Source organism: Anser cygnoides, chromosome Z (assembly GCF_040182565.1).
Source record: "Anser cygnoides isolate HZ-2024a breed goose chromosome Z, Taihu_goose_T2T_genome, whole genome shotgun sequence".
Classification (NCBI taxonomy): domain Eukaryota; kingdom Metazoa; phylum Chordata; class Aves; order Anseriformes; family Anatidae; genus Anser; species Anser cygnoides.
In genome coordinates, this window is record NC_089912.1 from 82,589,398 (window position 1) to 82,611,474 (window position 22,077).

General features: G+C 44.0%; 1 protein-coding gene across 2 annotated transcripts; it reads left to right on the forward strand.

Moving 5' to 3' along the window:
- Positions 1-3,663: 3,663 nt before the first annotated feature.
- On the forward strand, positions 3,664-18,687 carry VLDLR (very low density lipoprotein receptor). Of its 2 annotated transcripts, XM_066987997.1 has the most exons (19): positions 3,664-3,967; positions 8,176-8,295; positions 9,199-9,321; positions 10,202-10,324; positions 11,736-12,107; positions 12,203-12,325; positions 12,405-12,527; positions 12,985-13,104; positions 13,181-13,306; positions 13,719-13,890; positions 14,212-14,436; positions 14,603-14,721; positions 15,093-15,232; positions 15,348-15,489; positions 15,819-15,965; positions 16,876-16,965; positions 17,344-17,421; positions 17,530-17,699; positions 18,031-18,687. In XM_066987997.1, the coding sequence occupies exons 1-19, from the start codon at positions 3,664-3,666 to the stop codon at positions 18,064-18,066; spliced, it is 2,853 nt and encodes a 950-aa protein (XP_066844098.1). In that variant the 3' UTR covers positions 18,067-18,687. The 2 variants fall into 2 exon arrangements, with proteins under 2 accessions (XP_066844098.1, XP_066844099.1); XM_066987998.1 differs by lacking the exon at positions 16,876-16,965.
- The last annotated feature ends 3,390 nt before the right edge of the window (positions 18,688-22,077 follow it).

Sequence of the window (22,077 nt, forward strand, 5' to 3'; positions counted from 1 at the left end):
AACTCATTTGGGAATGGAAGTTATAGGGTCTTTAAGACAAAAAGACCAAACACACTGAGTTCATGTATTTTACGTGTACTCCAGAAGGTACTTTCTGTTCTTTATTTTCTTTTTCAACTTGACTTTACACTTTATAACCAAAAGGGTAAATTATCCCAAAGAATCCAGGTCTCTTATAAGTCCAAGGGCATTATCAGGTGAATTGATGTTGCAAAGTCTCTTGGGCCCAATATCCACCACAATTCCCCAAAGGACAGGTAATGTGATGCCATTTCTTGTTACTTGGGTCACTTTTCAAGGCAAAGACCATGCCTGACTGGTTCATTGAGCTTCTTAGCAATCTTTTCCAGCTTTTTTCAAGGGGATATCACAAGATATTCAAGAATACTTCCTAGTTACAGGGCATAAAACAAAATGGAGATTTGGAGACTTTTCTGTAATAAGCAATAATAAGCAGTAATAAAACCACTACACATAATATTTAATATCATTTATCGCTTGACTTTTTACAGTTCCAAGTGCCACAAAGATGTGGCATCCTCTTATCACAGATGAGAAGTCTATGACAAAACTTCACATCTGGTGAAACTCCATTGAATCTCTCTGCTCAGTACAGCAGAAGCCACTGTTAGAAACATATTTTAGGAATGAAAAACTTTTCTCTGATCTCTCAGTGTTTTGATCTTAGAAACTAGCCCTGGATAATGCCAAAATGTTTTTGGAAATATTAGCCTACTACTCTGAACAACACGTGTATTTATAGTGCACATTTAATAACATTACTGCAGATATGTATTAATGCAAGCTCCAGATGATGGATCTATACAATTTCTGAGAGCAAGCGGAGCACTCGAGATTGTTGTTGACTACAGGAACTTGCTTAACTGCAGTGGCAATGCCAGCTTTCCCTTCAGACATCGTCTCTGCACTCCATGAGGTAGCCCACTTTCTCACCCACCTTCCGTTTGCAGCTTCCTGACTTACTGACAGCTGAAGATGTACAATACGAGCAGACATAGCAAAAACTGAAAGAAACTCAGGGTCACACATGGAAACAAAGCAATGTTAATGCACTTCCCAGACCGATGATGAAATGACTTACAGTTGCAAACGCCATCTTTTGTTCTCTACAAACTTCAGTACCCTCCCTAAATCTTAGGCTCTCCTGGTTGCTTTGCTCCTGTTTTATAACTGGCAAGGTAGGACTGGTGTTCTCCCAGATGTGCGTATTCTCAACAGAAATCCACAATTTTACTCTGCTTTTCTTGTATAGATCTATTCTGACTTGAATCATTGTGTGTATGAAGAAAGAGACATGACACATTGCACATACTGCAGGTCCCCCCAGACACCTTCCCGTTCCCACATGAGACCTTCGCAAGACTACAGCTGTGAAAAGGCACAAAACCTCAACGCAGACAGCTCTCAGCTCCAAGAGATCTCACAGACCTCTGCGTAAGGCAGGCTACGTGTCCTTTTCTTATACAGGCAGAGCTCCTGTAAAGACTGAAGGAGGGAAGAGATCCTTTCTGTCTGAGGTCCTCTTCTGGAGATTCCACGACAGCTGGGGATGATCAGACTCATGCGCTTACCGCTGCATTTGAACTTAGTTGAAACATAAAAAAAATATTTTCAACAAGTTCTGCTTCGGAGTCCAAACCTACAGGTGTGCAAAGGTCTAGGTACATCCAAGATAGTAAGTTGCTTCCCCATCACACAGCCAGGTGAAGGGACTCATGTAGCACGGGTAATGCAGGGGACATAGACCACTTTTCTCCCCTCCAGTAAATCTGTACCTCCCATAGACAAATCAACTCCCATCAACTACTAGCATATACTAAGCTATGTCCAGCCACGTACTTCTGCATGACTCAGGTCTTGCTGCGTGTTGCTGAAAATGAAATATTTCTGTAATGATAACAGGGCATTTGTGAAAATGATGTTCAGTCCAAAGCACAGCAGACCATGCAACAGTGAGCACCCGACCGAAGGCAATGTGTCAGGCGGAAGATTTGCAAGGAGAACCACCTTTTCAGTGTACCGCTTAGACAAAGGCATCTTCCTGAGGACCCCAGTCAACCCCTTTGTACACAATAGATTTTTCTTGTTTGAAGCAGCATATGTTTGCAAGGTCATGGCTATAATAGCCAATGCTACATCCAAGGCAGAACAGGAAAGCAGAGCCTTTTTTGCCCTGCTCATGAGGCCATGAGGAAAGAGGGCTGTAGGGAGACAAGCGCAAGGAGTTGCTCTCTTCACATTTACACACATATCAGAAATACCAGTCCCAGAGGTACTTCATTTACATGAAATTAAATTTTGCCTTTTTTAGCAAGTCTCTGCTACATCAACCATTTGCCCATTTGGATGACTTGGACGATCGTTCATGATGTGATTGCAAGAAATAATCCACTCCGATGTTATTCATGCAGTGGTATGATTTGGCTTTAGTGGAATCATGATACAACTGGACGTGATTCGAAAAGGGCTTCACTCTGCAAATAATACATATAGAAATATGTTAAGACATATAGGAAATATGCAGTCTCAAAGAGGCTTGCTACATTAGAGGAATCATCCTCATAACTGAAAATGACTTAAAATATCAAGCTAATACTGACTTAATTCAAGACTTCTCTTCCAAGGAAAGAAATTAGAACCAGGTCTTTAATCAATTACAGACAAGGAAGAAAGCTTTCTGAGGTTTATGTCACTGCCAAAATATTAATAGCACAGAACACAATATTAACATGAAATAGCAAGACTAGGGAAATTAATGAATAAAGAACAGAGGGCCACTAAACCTCAGTTGTAAACTTTGAGAGTGCCATGAACATAACCACGTTTGCTTTTTAAGGATCTGCCTTTTCTTCCTGTATTTCACCAAGACATAATTGGAAGCTTGAAAGGCTACAGATGCAGAATAAAACTACCAATTCTCCACCTTAAAATAAAAGATTAAGCTTGTAATTACACGACTTTGGCATATCATTTTGTGCAATTACTAATTAACTACAATCCCCCATCGCAGGATGCAGAAGTAGTGATTTTCATCCCCGGCAGCAGTGCCTGCTTCGTTTAAGCCAACTTCTGCTCCAGAGGCGGGGAGGGTGGGAAGGTGGGGGGGGGGGGGGGGGGTGCACAGAAGCACGCAACCATGGGAGGGTGTCCAAATGGAAGAAACGCTTTTTTGGCGAAAACCACCCCTCGGCGCGATGCCGGCACGCCTCGCAGCGCTGCCCGGGCCGGGGGACCCAGCGACACCCCCTCCCCGTGGCGGGGCGCGGCATCGGCGCTGCGGGGGAGCAAAGGAGGAAAACAAAGCCGCCGACATCCGCACCGCCCGGGCAAAGCCCCGCAACCCCCGGTACCCCCAGGCAAAGCCCCGGTACCCCCGGACAAAGCCCCCCCCACCTCGCTTCCACCGGGGGCAGGGGCCGGCAGCGGGGAAGCCCGGCGGGGCGGTGACCACTCACCTTGGGGCCACTCGCCGTGCCGAGCCGAGCCGTGCCGGTGTCTGCAGGTGCCGCGGAGGAGGAAGCGGGGGCGGGCGGCGCTGGCGAGCCAACCGGGGCCCGGCGCGGCGCCGTGAGTCACCAGCGGCCGCGCAGGGCGGCCGGGCGGCTGCTATAAGAGCGCCGCGGGGACACCCTCCCCCCGTGCATGTCTCGGGCTCCCTCCGCTCCTCCTCGCCTCTCCGACCGCGGCGGCTGCCTGCCCTCCGACCCTCCCTCTCCGCCTCTCCTCCCGCCCTCTCTCCCCGTCCTGTCCCCGCGGCGCGGCGCAGCGATGCGGTCGGGCCGGCAGCGCGGAGAGCGGAGCGCCGCGGCGGCCGGTGGCGGCTGTGCCGGAGGAGGAGGCGGCGGTGGCGGCCCCGGTGGCGGTGCGGGGCGGCGGTGGGCGCTGCCGCGCTGCGGGGCGCTCTGCCTGCTGCTCGCCCTCGCCTGCCTGCGCGCTGCCGCCGATGGTGAGTGAGGGGCCTGGGTTTTGGGGGATGGGGGGGGGGGGGGGGGCGTGCGAGGCTGTGGCGCGCACCCCTGGGCTGCTCCCACCCCCCGCGATGCCCTTTCCCCTCCACCCGCTTATTTTTTTGTTCCGCTCTTGGGCTGCGCTGGGGGAGCGGGGCTCGGGGGGATTCGGGGGGGACGATAGAGCTGAGGGGGGAGCTGCTGGGGTCTGTCCCGCCGCCCCCATCCGCCGCGGGAGGTGCCGCTGCTCCCCCGGGGCCGCGCGGGGATGGCGCGGGTGGGCCCGAGCCCGCGGCCGTCCCTGCCCGCCCCGCCCCGAGCAGCTCTCCCGGGGGAGCCCCGGCGGCTGGCTGCCGCGGGGGTTTCCAGCGCGATGCCTCTGGGTGAGGGAGGGTGTGCCAGCCCGGAGCTGGCACGGTGGCTGGGGAGGTAGAGAACCCCTCGGAAAGCCGGCGGTGTTGGAGGTGTTGTCAAAGTACTCTGCGAGCAACTTTGGCTTTGTGGCATCCAGCAGCATTGGCATGGCTCTAGTTCAGGGCCAGTTGCAACCACCGTACGATCCCTTAGGATCTCCACCTGGTGGCAAGGTTGAGTCTTGCCAGCGCCGAAGCCCTTCTTGCAAACCTAGTAGCCCTAGTCGTGGTCGTCTCCAGCATAGTCGCAATTGTCCGGAAGGCGGTGGAACTTGTGCGTTAAGCGAAATGCGTGGTCAACTAAAAATATTTTCCTCTTGGTAGTAATCAACTTGCCGACTCCTTTCTTCCTCCAGAAACTGAGGTCCAAGCTCCCGATCTAGTTGGGAGGTGGGCAATTAGTGCCTGTGTTGTATCTTGTTTGAGTTGAGGGTTTGGGCACAGTGTGCTGTTAATCTCCTGACTAGCACCCAAAAGTATACTTAAGTGTTTTATTTTGGTTGTATTGGCAAAGTATGCTTAAAGGTAATTCTACCCTGTAGTCCCAACAATGTGCTGTGTTCAGACACTGGGTTTGCAAGGTAGAATCCAGCAAGGAGAAGATTGCGTCTGGTCCTCATAAAAGACAGAAAAGGAGAAATCATCCCTCCGTTTCTAATCATATAGACTGCTCCCTTGCCTAGTCTACAAGAGACATGGACCCCCTTGTTTAAACAGCTGTAAAATGAAGGCTGAAACTGGCTGATGCTGAAGCTGTTGGTTCACTGTAGTTAGAAATTGTACTCAGATATAAAATGGGGGCAGCTTTAGTCCTCCAAGTCTGTCCAGTTCTTCCCTCAATGTGAGATAGTGGCCCACCAGCTCTTATACTGATAGTTGTAATTGCCAGGGTCTGGAGGCAGTCTACTTCACTAGTTCCTGTATGAAGGTTTCCCAATCACTATTGCAAGCTTTTCTGGGACTTGGTGTCAGATGACAGCACACAAGTGTCACATGTCTGAAGCTGCCTAGACAAGTAATCTGATGACTTGCTTAAGGGCCTGAGACAAACAGTGACTGCAGAGGTAAGAAGGTAAAGCAATTGTCAGTTTAACTTAGGTAGTGATTGTAACTGTTCCTTCACCCTGCACACATCGCTGCTTATAAGACAACTTCTAGTGAGTGGATAACCTGGGGAACAGTGGAGTAATTCTTGTTAGCAATCAGAGGCTGTGCAGCTACAGGTCCGCTACATCTTTTGCCCAAGACTTATGTCAAAGAGAAGGTGTGAAGGTGCTTGACTAGCACATGCAGAGAAGCTTTTGAATTAGTGGTGAACTGATACTGATCTAAAAACTAAATGTTTAGTGACTGAAGCTGCAGCTGAGGTATGGCTGTTTCAAAAAGCAGTGGATCAGATGGGTAGCATCTACCTGGTATTGCAGAACTGTGCTTAGTGTAAGAAGGGACCATAGTTAGTTATGGACTGGAGCTAGCTTTCACCATAACTGGAGCTCACTCCATGTAACCTTTAGAGTTTGACAGCCATCTTCAGGAGCATCAACAGATGATGACCTTTACCTTCATGCACCTGGGTGGGTGTTAGGTGCTGTCAGTTCTTTACTTGTTCATGGGCTAATAGAAGTAGTTGCTTTGACATTTCATTTGTTATCAACTGCAGAAGAGATGACACCTTCTTGGAATGGCTTGCAATTGTAAAATTATAGTTGTAATTCCAAGTTCAGTTCCTGTTTTGTTTAGCCTTGTTTGTAGCTTCCCTGTTGTAACATCACTTTGACCAAATGCATTTGTAAGTCACAATGTAATGTGTAATCTTAGCAAGCCTTTTCCGAGTTATTCTAGCTTGAAATAGAGTAACTGAAGACTGCGGGAGTTATTTTGGGATCTCCTGAGTGGCAGGCTTAGTCTAATATCTCTAGCATGCTATTTTGGGAAAGGTTGACTGTTCCCACTCTGAAAGCCTGGATGAGAATGTCTCAAAACTAGCAGCAGTCAGTCACTTCATGTTTTAGCTAGTTGTACAGTAATAATTGGAATAATGTGTGATCAAGCTTTGCTAGCAGAAGTCTACTTCTGCTAGAAGTAAGTAGATAACAGGGTGATGCTAGGCTAAGAGCAAGCTGGTACTTGTGGCTTCTGTACCGTGTATTCTGCCTGAGGTCTGCCTTCTGGCACTGCTAGGCAAGCTGCTTTTTTGACCACTCCTGACCGAGTAGTGGTAGCTTTGCAAAGCCATTCTATTGGAAAGTGCTTGCTGGTATAATGCTCCCTCTAAAAAGGAGAGGAGGCATGGAAGTAGAGAGCATATGTGCTGATGTTCAATTGCTTTGACACCTCTAAACAGTTCACAGGAAACAAGTTGTTATGGCTTGACTCTGACAAGTGAGTTAGTGTTTTACTTGACCAGTAAGACTGCTAAAACATCAGCACAGCTCAATAAGCTGCTGTTTCAAATACTTTATTTCAAGTGTGAATTTACATAAGACACCCAGCAGGTAAAACTGTCCTTGTTTTCCTTGCTTATACTCTGTCCAGGGTTTGTCATTCCATTACTAGCTCTCTTGCATGGGGTAATGTGAAATGCATCAGTTTCAGAAGGCTGAATAGCTTCCTTCCACTTGGAAACTGTTGCATTTTGCATGTCATGCACAGAAGATATAAAATAACAAGTAATGTTTGTCTAAAATTAGATGTCATTCCAGACCCTTGGAATGCCAAGACAAAGCACCTCAATTAAATGATGCAATAAATCAAGGAGGACCAGGAGTTTTGCATCATGCCATGGGCATGTGCAGCCAAAACTAATGCATAAAATCATACACTTGCCTGCAAGCATTACATGGATAGCCCTGGCTTAGCTGCTGAAGAAGCAGGCTGCTGCTTTTAGCAGCAGTTATAGCAAGAGCTTCAAGACAAATAACATTCCCTTGAGGGACAGGGCCATACAGGTTCAGAACTGAAGGTATTCTGGAAAATGCACTTTAAGCATCATGCACAATGCAGTACCTAACTGGAGTGTACTAAGAGCTAAGACTTACCAGTCTGGAGACAACAGACTTGATTCCAGAAGGAAGTGATAATTTATCTTGCTCTCTTAGTATTACACTTGACCTAGCTTTAATGAGCAAGATCTAGATATGTCGTGACGCATCCTTTTGGGTATACTAAGGAATATCTCTGCCCTCATTTGTGGGGACAACCAGATGGTAGCAACTAACTTTGTCCATTATTATAACTTTCCAGGCTTCAGGACTACTACTGCTGAAGTAACTTATATCAGGAAAAAATGGTGTATGTTTAAAAAAAAATAGAACAGGTATCTAAGCTATCTTTAGAGACATCTTAGGATGGTAATGTATGAGCAGGGGAGTACTGAATTCAGCTCAGCATTAGTCAAGTTTAAACTGTTTGCTAAAAGTCTGAGGATCTTTTAGAATGTTATGTTAGGTTGTCGACAGCAGGAGCCTGTGCACAAGCATCCTTTTCCCTTGCAAACTAGACCCTACCTTAAAAAGGAAAGCTCAGTAATAGGAACACTGAGGGTGGTTTACTACTATCTGACGAGTATACTGTCATACTGCTTAATCTCTGCACTTGTACTATGATGGAAAGCTTCTGGTTCTGCTGTCATAGTTGAATAAGGTAACTACAATCAAAAGATTCAGAGATCAGATATAGTTTCATGCTGATGTTATGCTGTCCATTAAGCTGGTTATCTACTTGATCAGCAGTGGGTGAAAGTGAAGGAAAATACTGCTGAACAGTACTGGCTCAGATTCTTTTTTTCATTGAAGGTGCGAGAGCAAAATGTGAAGAATCCCAGTTCCCGTGTAGTAATGGACGCTGTATTCCTTTACTCTGGAAATGTGATGGTGATGAAGACTGTTCAGATGGCAGTGATGAGAGTGCTTGTGGTGAGTATTTAACCAAAAGAAGTAATCCCTCTGTAGCTATACTCCCTAGTTGGCAGTAGGGGGTTAATGGTGTAAAGTAGATAGCTGGAGGAGAGATACTTACACTGTCCAGCACTTCTTACATGTGGAATACAGAATAGAGGACAAATCCCCTAGAAATGCTAGGGGACTGCCTAAATGCCCTGGATCAAGCTGATGCAGTTGAGTTTTTCTTAGGTTTCTGAAAGTTTCCTGGAACTGGTGAATAAGAGAAAAGCTAATGAACAAAATTTTGTTTGCTGGAGTGGTGATTGCCTAGAGCTGAACGCAAGCCTCTTTTTGGTTGTTGCATGAAAACATAGTAGAAACGGATTGCTATTATTACGCAGCTGTTAGCTATTCCGTGGCTAAAAGTCCTCTTTCATGTGTGAAAGTGATTCTGTTGCATCTCGTATAAACGCTAATTCTAGCTCTGTCTGCCAACTCATGTTTTATGCAGACATGGAGGCCAAGATGGATGACTAGAAATACTTAGAGACACTGGAAAGCAGATTTCATATCCAGCACTGGTGTAGCTGAACTGTCAGTCTGCTCAAGCAGACCTAAACTCTTGTTGTTGGGTTACGTATACTATACTTATGTAATGACACTGCAAATCCAATGCTATGGTAATAAGCATGAAGTTCAAAATTTTGCACTAGCAGTCATTCAGTGCCTGCTTACAGGAAGATAAATGTTTCTGTGCTGGGTAGCTCTCTAGGAAGTGTTAGACGGTGTCTAAGTTAGACTTGTGGAAGAAGACACCAGACATCCAAGAACTAAGGATGTTGCATCACTTTGCTAGGGCAAGGCAGCAAATCTGTAGCTGCAACAGAACAGCTAACCTCTGGTATTTAAACCAGTGTCTGTCCTTCTCTCTTGCAGTGAAGAAGACGTGTGCTGAATCTGACTTTGTGTGCAACAGTGGTCAGTGTGTGCCGAACAGATGGCAGTGTGATGGGGATCCGGACTGTGAGGATGGGTCTGACGAGAGTGCTGAACTGTGTCGTAAGTGAGCTTTGCATGTCAGCGCAGGCAAGCCTGCGGGTTGTAGCATCTTGACTTCTTGCCTGCTTGCAGCCTGGCTCTCCTCCTAAAAAGATTGCACCTGTCTTGGAAATGTACCTTCGTAACTGCTAGCTTGGCTTTGGCCACATCAGGGTCTTGTCAAGACTTATGTATTAAAAGGTTACAGAACTGTGTGGGGAATCTGCACTTCTACTTGGTAACAGTTGGCGAGTGTAAGATTTCTTACCTTTACAGTCACTAAGCACAACGCTGCAGGCCTGAACATTGCTGTATCTTGTTCAGAGTGATCACTGTCCTCCAAGACAACTACACTGCAATATTACCAAAGCTAGTGTAGGAACTGAGTGAATGACTTTGTGCTGGGAGGAGGGAAGTGAAAACACTGATCCCTGACTATGAGGTCTTGCAGTTATTGAGTCCTAACTGCGGTAGTTAATAAAGGGATATAGATCTGTGGGATCTGCAAAGCTTCATTTCTCTGTATTAGGGCTGAAATACAGTGACTGCTCCTCAGTGTAGATCCCACTAAGTTCAACTGCACTTTGGTATTATTCCTACCTGCTATTATGTATTATAGCTCAAGCTTCTACAGTGTAATTGGTGTGCAGTCACAAAGCTGCCACTACAAAGATACTCTTAAAAGATGCTTCCAATTCCTAACAGATTTACCAAATACTACTAACTACTGTAACCTCTTCTATGATGGAGCCATTAATTTAGATGGATGCTGGCATCTAACTGCAGCTGTGTCCAGAGCTGAAGCCTTTCAGACTCAACTTTCAGGACAACTGCTAAAACCCAAGATCAGTAGCTCTTAAATTTCAGAACTCTTAAATTGAACTTGAACTCTTTCCAATAGATATGAGAACATGCCGGGTAAATGAAATCAGCTGTGGTCCTCAGTCAACCCAGTGTATCCCAGTGTCCTGGAAATGTGATGGTGAAAAAGACTGTGACAGTGGAGAAGATGAAGAGAATTGTGGTAAGGGAAGAAATGGTGGCTGCATAACTCTATTTGAAATTGAGTTGTCTGGAAAGGAGCTAGCTGGACAGTATACCTGGGAAGATAAATTTCTCATACCAATATTTCCTTAAACCTGTATTTGTATTGCAGCCTGTTTAACAAAACAGACTTGTTCTAACACTCCTCTACCCTGTTACGTCAAGATGTACAGTAGTATAAACTATTCAATGTCTGTCTTGCTCTCTGGCTAGTTTTGGCAATAGCCATAGGCATAGTAATTTGTCAAGCAAACCCTCAGAACTTGATCTCCGCAGTATTTCTCAACAGGTAACTCTAGCTGCTGCTTATACTAATAATTTGTCTCCTATACTAATAATTTGTCTCCTTGTCCTGGTTTTGGCCAGGATTGTTAGTGTAAGCATTCTTAGGTGTAGCAGGGACTTGTGGCCAAGGGGGAAGCTGATGTGCTTCATAGCCCTGACCTACAGTATTTTGCACCCTAGTCTGGAAATGCAGACTAGGGAAGTTAGGTTTCAAGTCTTGAGGGGCAACTTCACGCCAGTGCACAAGTGAAACTGCAGCAGTCAGCATTAGAGTGCAGTGTTCCCAGCTTGTTCTAATGAACTTGGTACATATGACTTGCCTGAGGTGTCCCGAGACAAAATTACTGTAAGCAAATCCACAGGGCTGGCTTCCTCCAGAGCTACCTTGAGCCTGGATGGACTAATGAGATGCAGATCTCTGGATGTGTGCTCTGCATCTGTGGGATAGCTGCCTTACTCAGCAAGCAAATGCTTTAATCTGACAGATTTACAGACTTCATTTCTAATGAAGCTGATAAAACTATCAGCCTAGGCATACTGAGCTGCTAGCTACGCTGCTAATAAACCAGCATAATTTGTACTGGCATAAGTTGTGTGGATGTTCTTAATGCCACAGGATCAACTGGTGCAATATCTTGTTCTGTTTATCCCCAGTGGCCCAGGTAAATGGGCCACTGCTGTCCTGGGGACCAGCACAAAACACTTCAATTTCAAACTACAGTGCATGCTGACCATCTGGCTACCTAAACCTTAGACTGTACTCCAGAGTTAGCAATTCTCTTACCTTCTGTCTCTGGTTCACAGGGTCTGAGCCTGTTTTCCCAAAGGCTAGCACTCTGAAGCAGAACAGCCTGTCTGCTTCAGGAGGAGGTTACTTTCACTCAGTGGCTCAGAACTCTCACTCAGGCATTTAAGACAAGGAAGATGGTCTGTATGTATCACAAGCATCCTGCAGGTGGTCAGTTGGGTTCTTCTAGAGCATTCAACATGATGTTGACCTACTGTCAGATCACAGCTGATGGAGCAAAGAGCCTGCAAAGCAAAACACCATTCAAAAGTTGTCTTTTGTGATAATCTGCTAATATTTTTCACTCCTGTTACTCCAGGTAATGTGACTTGTAGTGCAGCAGAGTTCACATGCAGCAGTGGGCAATGTATTTCCAAAAGCTTTGTCTGCAATGGTCAAGATGACTGCAGTGATGGCAGTGATGAGCTGGAGTGTGCACCTCCTACCTGTGGTGTTCATGAGTTCCAGTGCAAGAGCTCTACCTGCATCCCTATCAGCTGGGTGTGTGATGATGATGCTGACTGCTCTGACCACTCAGATGAATCTTTGGAGCAGTGTGGCCGCCAGCCTGCACCTCCGGTGAAGTGTTCTGCAAGTGAGATGCAGTGTGGCTCAGGTGAATGTATCCACAAGAAGTGGCGGTGTGATGGAGATCCTGATTGCAAGGATGGAAGTGATGAAATTAATTGCCGTAAGTTAGCTTGGTTGCTCTTCTTTAGGAGGTGTTCTTTGGCCTCTGTTCTGACAGACTTTGGGGGTCTAACTCTGTAATGGCTATGTCCTTAGCTTCTAGGACCTGCAGACCAGACCAGTTCAGATGTGAAGATGGGAACTGTGTCCATGGGAGTAGGCAGTGCAATGGTGTGAGAGACTGTCTGGATGGCACTGATGAAGCGAACTGTAACAATGGTAAGTTGGACCTAAACAAGAATAAAGACTTCATGGAATTTCTGAAGCCAGTGGTCTTCCTCATTGTCTTCATTATCAGTTATTCAGTGCTCTGGACCTGGCAAATTCAAGTGCAGAAGTGGAGAATGCATAGATATCAATAAAGTGTGTAACCAGCAGAGAGACTGCAAGGACTGGAGTGATGAGCCCCTGAAGGAATGCAGTAAGTGGACAAACTCATTATGCAGTGCTGACCACTAGACACGTTGGTTACAGGTTCTGAGCTGTCAGATGTTGGACTGGAATGCCCATCTGCATTTCCTTCGTAGCAAGCAACCCAGTTAATAGGCTAGCTTTATCCTAGCCAAACTGACTCATGGGATGGCTAGTCTATGACCAGAAAGTACCTGAGGCCACTAAACTCTGAAGTGTCTAGGAGCCTCAGTCTTGATCTGCTGCTGCCCACTTGTAATGCAAGCAACATGTTGATAGCTGAGCAAATATGATCTTGAGTAGATATTCTGCAAATGACTTGAAGCACCTGTGTGGTTTAGCAGGGTTTAGCAGATGTGGCAGACATCCTGAGAAAATGGATGGGTATCTGCTAAAGCACTCCATGACTAAGACTTCAAGACTATGTATGTATGCCATCTAAGAATTGGCCACTTCTTCTCTTCTAGACGTAAATGAATGTTTGGTGAACAATGGTGGATGCTCCCACATCTGCAGAGATTTCATTATTGGCTATGAATGTGACTGTCCAGCTGGGTTTGAGCTTGTAGACAGGAGAACCTGTGGAGGCAAGTATCTTGTGGATAATATGGAACCTACCAATGTTACTGGGGATGAGAACAAATGAAATTGTTGTCTTTACAGATATTGATGAATGCCAGAACCCCGGTATCTGTAGTCAAATCTGTATCAACCTGAAAGGTGGCTACAAATGTGAATGTAGCCGTGGCTATCAGATGGATCTTGCTACAGGAGTATGCAAAGCTGTGGGTAAGTATAAGATTTCTATATCCCTAAGCCTGAAAGCCACTTTAAAGTGAGATACCAAGTGGTGTATGTTTTATGCCACTGTGGTTACAACAATAGTTGTGCTGATCCTAATACAAATTGTACAGACCTGGACACTTTTAACATCTTCTTATGATGCTATGACACAGCATTTAAGGCTACCATGTCAACCTGACAAACTGTTTCCATCTGCTCCCTGGGCAGGAAGACCCTCCCCATGAAGTTGTGGAGGGAGAAAAGGATGAGGTAGGGTACAGCTAAGATGTCTGTCAGCATCTATTAGCAAGTGTGGAATGGCAAATACTAAATCTGGTGACACTTAAATCTTGTCATAAAAGAACAGTCTGAGGCTATATGTCTAGAGATATAGATAAATCTTTTCACTCTTTCACAGGGAAAGAGCCATGTCTAATTTTCACCAACCGCCGGGATATCAGGAAGATTGGTCTTGAGAGGAAAGAGTACATTCAGCTAGTAGAGCAACTAAGAAACACTGTAGCTCTAGATGCTGATATTGCTGAGCAAAAGCTTTATTGGGCTGACTTTAGCCAAAAAGCAATCTTCAGGTAAGTGGACTCAGCCTCTAAATCTAGAATTAAAATGCTTCTCTAATCATCCTGCATTCTGTTCAGGATGCTCTTCTAGAGAATTAGATTCCTGATGTATCATCTGCACTCAAGTCTTTAGGGCAAGTTCGTGTAACTAGCATGTTGTGTGCTTATTGCACTTCTTTGTAACTGCTGCTACAAATGAACCAAAGATACTTCATGGAAAGTCACAAGTACATCTCTGTAGATAGCCTGCCCAAGAGCTATATGCACTATTTGAGGCATGTCAAATAGTGTCTGTAGAGGAAGGTGTGAAAGCAAGTAACTCTTGTCTTCCAGTGCCTCCATCGATACCCGTGATAAAGTTGGAAAACACATCAGAATCCTGGACAACATACACAGCCCTGCAGGAATTGCTGTTGACTGGGTTTATAAGAACATCTACTGGACTGACTCATCTGCAAAGACCATTTCAGTGGCTAGCCTAGATGGCACAAAAAGAAAAGTTTTGTTTCTCTCTGAGCTGAGAGAGCCAGCTTCTATTGCTGTAGATCCTCTTTCTGGGTAAGTCTTTGTCCTGGTTCTTTAGAAAGAACAGACCTGCTAGTACTCTGTCCTGATAATTGACTTAGGCAGCCTTTGTCTAACTACTTGTTAGCAAATGGTCATAATTAAGAGTGATACTACACAATACTATAGTGCATTATACAACATAAATTCTGCTTCACAGCTTTATGTACTGGTCAGACTGGGGTGAGCCAGCAAAAATTGAAAAAGCAGGAATGAATGGATTTGACAGACAGCAGCTTGTGACAACAGAAATCCAATGGCCTAATGGAATTGCTCTAGGTATGTTGAACTTGTCACTGTGCCAGAGGTATTCTGGAGCTTTAGAAGTCTGTTTGCTACAAAAGCCAAGGTCATCCTTCAGGGAACTATTTTCAGCTTTTGAGATTGGGAAGTTCCTACGTGCCTGGAGACACTGCAACAGGCACAGCACCCATCAGATGCTGAAATAGTAACCTTCCTTGTACTGTTCTGTATTCTAGTCAAGGTACAGGTCACTTAGGCAGCACTGCAGCAATCTAATGTGTATACCCATATATTTAGAAACTATGGCAAAACAGCAACTATTCTTGTACCTGCAGGTGTTTCAGCCTTTGCGGGGACTTTGGAGGTCCTGTCTGTGTAGACAGTAAATGTGTCTTTTTTTCTTCTAGATCTTGTAAAAAGCCGACTATACTGGCTTGATTCTAAATTACATATGCTGTCAAGCATAGACCTGAATGGCCAGGATCGTAGACTTGTGCTGAAGTCTCATATGTTCCTTCCTCATCCTCTTGCTCTAACAATATTTGAGGTAAGAATGACTTGCTGTAGTACTTGTCAGAGCTCCTCTTCTTGCTAGTGTGCGGCTAGCAGTTACGGTGGTAATAGTAACACAGAGTGACTGGGATACAATGACTGTTTTCTAGGACCGTGTGTACTGGATTGATGGAGAGAATGAAGCCGTCTATGGTGCCAACAAATTTACTGGATCTGAATTGGTTACCCTAGTAAACAACCTCAATGACGCACAGGACATCATCATTTACCATGAACTTGTTCAGCCTTCAGGTAGCTATGAGTTTGTTCTGTCACTGTATACTTTTCATAAAGCTTTCTCTGCCTGGGTGCTGGCAAATGATATCCTTTCCCTGTATTGCTGTCTGTTTCACTGAAGTGCTGGAAGCTTCCAGCCTAGGCACCCCTACTTGAGCTTCTACCTCTCACAGTTTGAGAGAAGGCTTAGTTGCAATTGTTCTTGTTTGGGCAGAGCTGGCACAAACATATAACCTGCAGAGGCAAACAACTCTAGAGTGATTCCTGAACAAAAAAATATGCTGTACCTCTGGAGCATGAAGGCTCACTTCTGTTAATTGCTTAAAATCAACTTGTGCCAACAGGCAGAAACTGGTGTGAAGAGAATATGGCAAATGGAGGCTGTAGCTACCTGTGCCTGCCTGCTCCTCAGATAAATGAACACTCTCCAAAGTATACCTGTGCATGTCCTGCTGGATACTTCTTGCAGGAAGATGGTCTGAGATGTGCAGGTATAGTAACCTAAACTTTTTTTCTAGGGTGGATGGTGAGGAAGAAGGAGGGGTACTGAATCTGTAAGAAACAAACATGACAGTACAAGCTGACAGCTTTGCATGAGTTAATCTGATGTAATTTATCTTGGAGATCTTTTGGCATGCCTTAAGCTGGCTCTTCAAATCCGTAGGTGCTGTTCAAAGTCCATGCTTGGCTTCTGCATCATCATCATCACCCAATGGCTTTCTGCAGACAGCAAGCACGCACACAAAACATGCCTAGCTGCTTTCTTATAAAATAAGGGGTATAAACTAACACTGCTCTACAGCGTATAAATATATTGAAAAGCTGATAGGCTAATCTTGCTGACTAGGGAAGGATGTGTACATCACTTCCATGTCCAAAGAAACATACTGCTGCTACTATCCTGAGCACTGGCTATATGGCAGGCTTGTTTGTCCAGTCTAGTGGAACTAGGAGCTTCAAGGTGCCACTTAATATATTGCATGTTGACTCTGACTGCCACAGTCAGAGCAGTGAATAAGAGGATGTGATCTTCTGCTGTCTGAGGATAGTAGCTTCTCTAAAATGTTATTATATGTATTAAAGTACTTGATTAGCAAGTCTGTGGAACTAATTCTTATACAGAGAACCTGAAGTGAGGGGGTGGGGTGGCTTACGGTTTTAATGACTTTACATACCTAGAGCTTATACCTGAAATAACTGTCTACTCTGGTTCTTGGGATTATTTTTGATCAACACCTTCAGCAGAACGTGTACATAGTGAAGTAACTAATGTCAGTGTTTCTGATAAAGCTAACAAGCTGCATGACCATTCTGCCATCTGCTAAACATTCACTGCCATGGCTGTCATAACTAAGCCATTGCAGAACTTCCAGATTAACTGGGTTCTTGATCTATAATTAGTTTCAGGTACTGGAACTACTGTGGCTTACACTGAGGCTAAAGATACCAGCAGAACAGAAAAATCTCCAACTGTTGGACTAGTTCCTGGAGGTACTGGTCCCAATAACTCAGACTGCTAAACACTAGAGAGGTGAAATGCAAACTGACCCACTAGCTTACTTGAAAGTTTTCTCCTTTGCATGCAAGTAGAGAATATAGGACAGTTCATGTATATAGTAGAACTACAACAGCTGAAGAGTGAAACGTAATTAGCTCATGGTATTATGGAACCTGTGGGTTCCATGAAATCCCAGGAGTGCTCAAAGAAGGCAAGTAATAAAAGCTTTCTGCTAAGATAAGATGAAACCTCTTAGCAGTTTCTTGCAGACATGTTAATGTTAGCCCACCTTTTGGGCTTAGTGTCTTAGTAAGCCATCTGATAAAAATCTGTCAGCAAGCCATCTCACTACTCTACAAATTTTCACACAGGGTTCAACATCAGTGGTACAGTGTCTGAAGTAGCTGCAGCCAGAGGAACATCAGGAGCTTGGGCTGTTCTTCCCATCTGTGAGTACAGCATGCGCTGGCTATTGGGGACTCTTGTGATGGGATAAGCCACTCTTGTTCAGGAGTTTAACTTGACACTGCTCTGTATTTCTGTTTCTCTCCCTAAAGTATTGCTGGTGATGGCTGCGGTGGCTGGCTACTTCATGTGGCGTAACTGGCAGCACAAGAACATGAAAAGCATGAATTTTGATAATCCTGTCTATCTGAAGACTACAGAAGAGGACCTCACTATTGATATTGGAAGACACAGTGGTTCAGTAGGACACACCTACCCTGCGGTAAGCAAGCCTGTTGATGTGCCTGAGCTCCAGGCTAGTCATCAGAGTAGACACAGCAAAGACTTGCCAGGTTCTATCTGACTAGAACTTGGGAGAGGTCTCTGCTACTGGCTACAGTCAAACTACTGGGCTCAATCAGCTAAGAGCACATCACTTTAATCTTGATTAAAATGATGTTTGATTAAAATTATAGTAGGTAACTGCTACCCTATGACTGGGATGGAGTAATCCAGAGCTGAATATGGTCACTAACCTGAAGAACTAGATCCTAGCATTGTTTTGTATTCTTTATTGGTAAAATTGTAGCTAACTTGTAATTATCTTTTTACAGATATCTGTTGTAAGCACAGATGACGATATGGCGTGAGCACTGGATCAGCAATCACTTTTAGTTTACTTGTGTTTTACACTTATGGGGATGATAAACAGGTTTGTGGCTGAAAGACTTCCTCCGTTCTTGGAAGAATGAAGATACTTTCTCTACGTACAGAACACTTATGTAAATAGCTGTTTTATACAGCTTAACAACCAACTCTGTAAATACCTGTCCACAACAATTCAGCTTTTAGTGGCTACTGTTTTATCAGTACCCTTGAATTGGTCAGTCAGTAACACCACTGGCCAAATACAAAGCACTTTCCATAGAAAGCCATATTCCAGCCACAACTTGTGCTATATTGTAACAGCTGTACATATGTGTATATGCCACTTGTAAATATTATTCCTGGAAAATCACTATCAAGCACTTTGAAATACTTCAAATGTAAATTATTGTACACTGTCTTTTTCAATGGTGGGGGCAATGGCAATAGGAAAAAACGGGTTACTATGATTGCCAAAAATTTGTAAGCATAAGTAATTTTGTATGTATGACTGAAACAATCTTGTCTGTCTCAGAGCTTGACAGGTATGAATGCTCTTTGAGAAATCACTGTAAATCCTAAATGCAAAGGAGGGGAAAAAGTAAGAATAAAAAAAATCCCAAACAGTTAAAGTTTCCATTATTCTTCTTTCACTGAAATGAGTATCTCCTAAGTTGGAAGTTTTAGTGGGCTACCCTGCTGCCAGCCACAGCATAAAATACTGTCTGAAGTTATTTCAGTAGTACCCCAGACTGTTAAGATAATGCTGACCTGCCAGGTGACTGAGGCTTGTACTCAAGACTAATAGTCTGCAGAGTTCTGGACTGAATGCATCTTGCTTCATAGGTGTCCAGCTGGACTCTTGAGGTAGTATTTTCAGTCACTGTCAATCCTCAATTACATTTGTGTGGTTAAGAAGTAGTATTGACAGAGATGACACATTGTGAAGACAGGTGTCAGTGTTGTTGGCCAGGGAAGTGTAAGGTACTTGTAACAACTCAGCATTACTGCTAGCTTGTACTTTAAATTTTATTCTTGATGGCAACCCCAGTGCAAGTGGGGTCTTAGCTGCTATACTTCCATAAAGGAATAGAAGTGTGACTTGGTTGTTTATCACAGCAGCCTGCTCCTGGAGTCCCAGGGCTAAAAAGCACCTGTTGCTACATATGTAATGCAAGAAGTCCTCTGTAATGTGCATCACCGTGAAGTACTGTCCTTCAGGGGAGCGAAGGCACTGTCTGATTTTTGTATGGGATGGAAGGTACTGAGCCAGATGTGTAAGTAAGGCTGACCTTTGTGCATCATGGCTTTTGGTGCTCTGCCTTCAACAGATGAAGTACGTGGATATGCTGATCTCTTCTCAGCATGCTATCTTGTACCTTGAGTGATTTAAATTTACAATGCAAGCAGAAGTTAGAACCTGTTAGAGAACCTTGTAAGTAACCCATCTTGGATGGTCAATTCATCTTAGTGGCTCAAAGATACCGATCATGTCATGTGCTGGAGCCTTTTTCTTCATTGACAACAGGAGAGGAAAAAATAAACTGTACAACTATTCTGACTCTAAGAAAGTGGTATTTATTTTGCTGGTAACAGTTTAGTACCATACTGCTTGAGTGCTCAATTCAGTAGTACCTAGTCCATTTCTTATTCTCTGCACAAGTGTAGTTCACTGGTGCAATAGAGAAGGACTGCAAATAAATTACCTTGCAAGTCTTGTGGTTCAAGTATTTTGCTCTGCAATTAGGTATGGAGTCAAAAATAAGAAGCTTTTGATTGTGGTAAAACTGTTTAGTAGTCTCCAACTAATGGCTAGGCAAAACACCTTCTCAGACCACCTTCTTCTTAGTTGTGTACTTAATGCCAAATTTACTTCCTGGATCTTGGCTTCCTAGGTCTTGGGCTTGAGGATCTTGGCCTTGAATTGTCACCCCCGTGAGCTCTACCAGGAGGTGCTATGGTGCTATACTTCACTGTAGCTAACCCTAATGCAGGTCTGATAAAATGGTTAACTTCTCCCTCAGGATGGGGAAATTACTTATTGTCTTAGCCTCAAACCTTCCGCCATGGTTTGTGGAAGAAGCTAAAATCTTCTGGTCATGCTTTAGTAATGACTTGTTAAATCATTCTCTATCATTCACACTAAAATAGAAACAATAAAAATCAAGACAGGACTTGGATCAGTTCCTGGACTTGGTTCTAATGTCTGTTTTCATTGCAGTTACATCTGGGGTCTGCTCTCTTAATGCTCTTCTGTGTATTTCTTGACAGATGAGGATAGCTGCCAACTTCTACAGATTTAGCAAGCAAACCACTCTTGGGGGAGTTGGAGCTTTAGCCAGCTATCTCTGGCAACTCTTGTCTGTGTCTAGATGTTTGCTATATCTGGAATGCACATGGACTAAAATGAGTCGTGAAGATCAGAGTGTAAGGAGAACTTTGAAGTTTCTGGTTAAGAATACTCTATTTTGCTAATATTTTCTGTGATACTTTTTTATTTCACCCTAATGTGTAAGGGTTATTAGTTACTAGTTAGAGTTCAACTGGTTTGGTTTTTCATTTGTTTTTGTTTTTTAGCTGTCTAGCTTGGGATACTCTGAAGTACTTGTGCTGAAATGTGACAAAGCCTAAAACAGAATTCTCAGCCAGCTTGTTAATTATAAACTTTCATGGCAGCTAAATGCAGGCAAAAGGCTTTGCCTTTTTAGTCTTTTCACAGAAGATGTACAGCTCCCTTTTCTTGCTAAAGTTCCTTGCTGTCACTGGTATCATACCAAAAGGCAGACAGAATAATCAATAAAGGCACTTCTTCTTGATGTTAGCATTCAGTGGAAGCTGAAACTTAAGTTCATAAGTTGATGAACTAATTCTGTTTATCATTCTTCAGCTTTTGTACTAGCTCAGCTGTGGAGGAGTGGGAGATATCAAGCAGTAGCAGGGGCTTATATAAAATGGCCTGTTCTTAGTTATAGATAGCATTTGGCTTTTAATCTCACTTATGTTTTTCTGCCCCACCTCTCTTCATTTTTCTGTTATGAAGTTGTTTATTTCCACAGCAGGCTTGGAGAGTAGTCAGGGATTCTTTCTGTTTAAAAAAAAAAAAAAAAAAAGATCCAGCTTGCATAGACAAATGCCTTACTATCTTTGAACAATTTTTTTCTCCTGCCATCTGCAAGTCTCTGACTCTGTTTTATTGCTCTGTCATGTGACTTTTTTGGCACCTAATGAAGGTGGTATAGCTGCACAGAGCACTGCGTCTGCAGCAGCCTGTGGCTGTGCTGATGGCTGCTAAATGGATTCTAAGAGCTCATCCTTGCCTGAGCTCCTCAGCTGCAATCTCACAGGCTCCCAGAGCAATGTGACATTAATAACCCCTTTGGTCAAGTTTCATGGGTAACTTGGCTTTGTATGCCTCTCAAAGAACATGCTGTCAATAGATGCATAAATATGGCTTCAGTTGGTTATTGAAGTATTCAAGGTTATGACATAATTCTTTTTTCCCGGCTGAATTCAAAGCCCTCTGGTTCCGGCTACTACTTACTTCTGTTCAGTGTCTGCTGGCCAATGTGAGTGCAGAGCTAGCTTTAAAACTGTTTTTTTTTTCTTTCCTTACAAATACTCAAATTTCTTTTAATAGCATCCCTCTGCTCCCACATTCTTTCCTCCCTACTATTTGATCTGCCTTTGAGCAATATAATGTAAAATATCTACAATGCCAGCAAAAGCGACGGAAGATGCACATACAGGGAATTCAAATTGCTCAGTGCTTCACTTCTTCCCTTTCTCCACCCCATTCCTCTAGAAGGTAGCTGCAGTGTGTGCTTTTTCCCAAGCCAACTTGTATTTGCCTACATTTTTAATGAGAATACTTAACTTTTTTTTTTCCCATCAGATCTTTGCTGAAATACAGTGAAGATGCATCTATCTATTTTTATGTGAGTGCTGAATCTCCATAGATTAGGGAAAAGGGTCAGAGAGAAGTACTCAAGCTGGAAGAACTTGTGTGGGAAACCTCA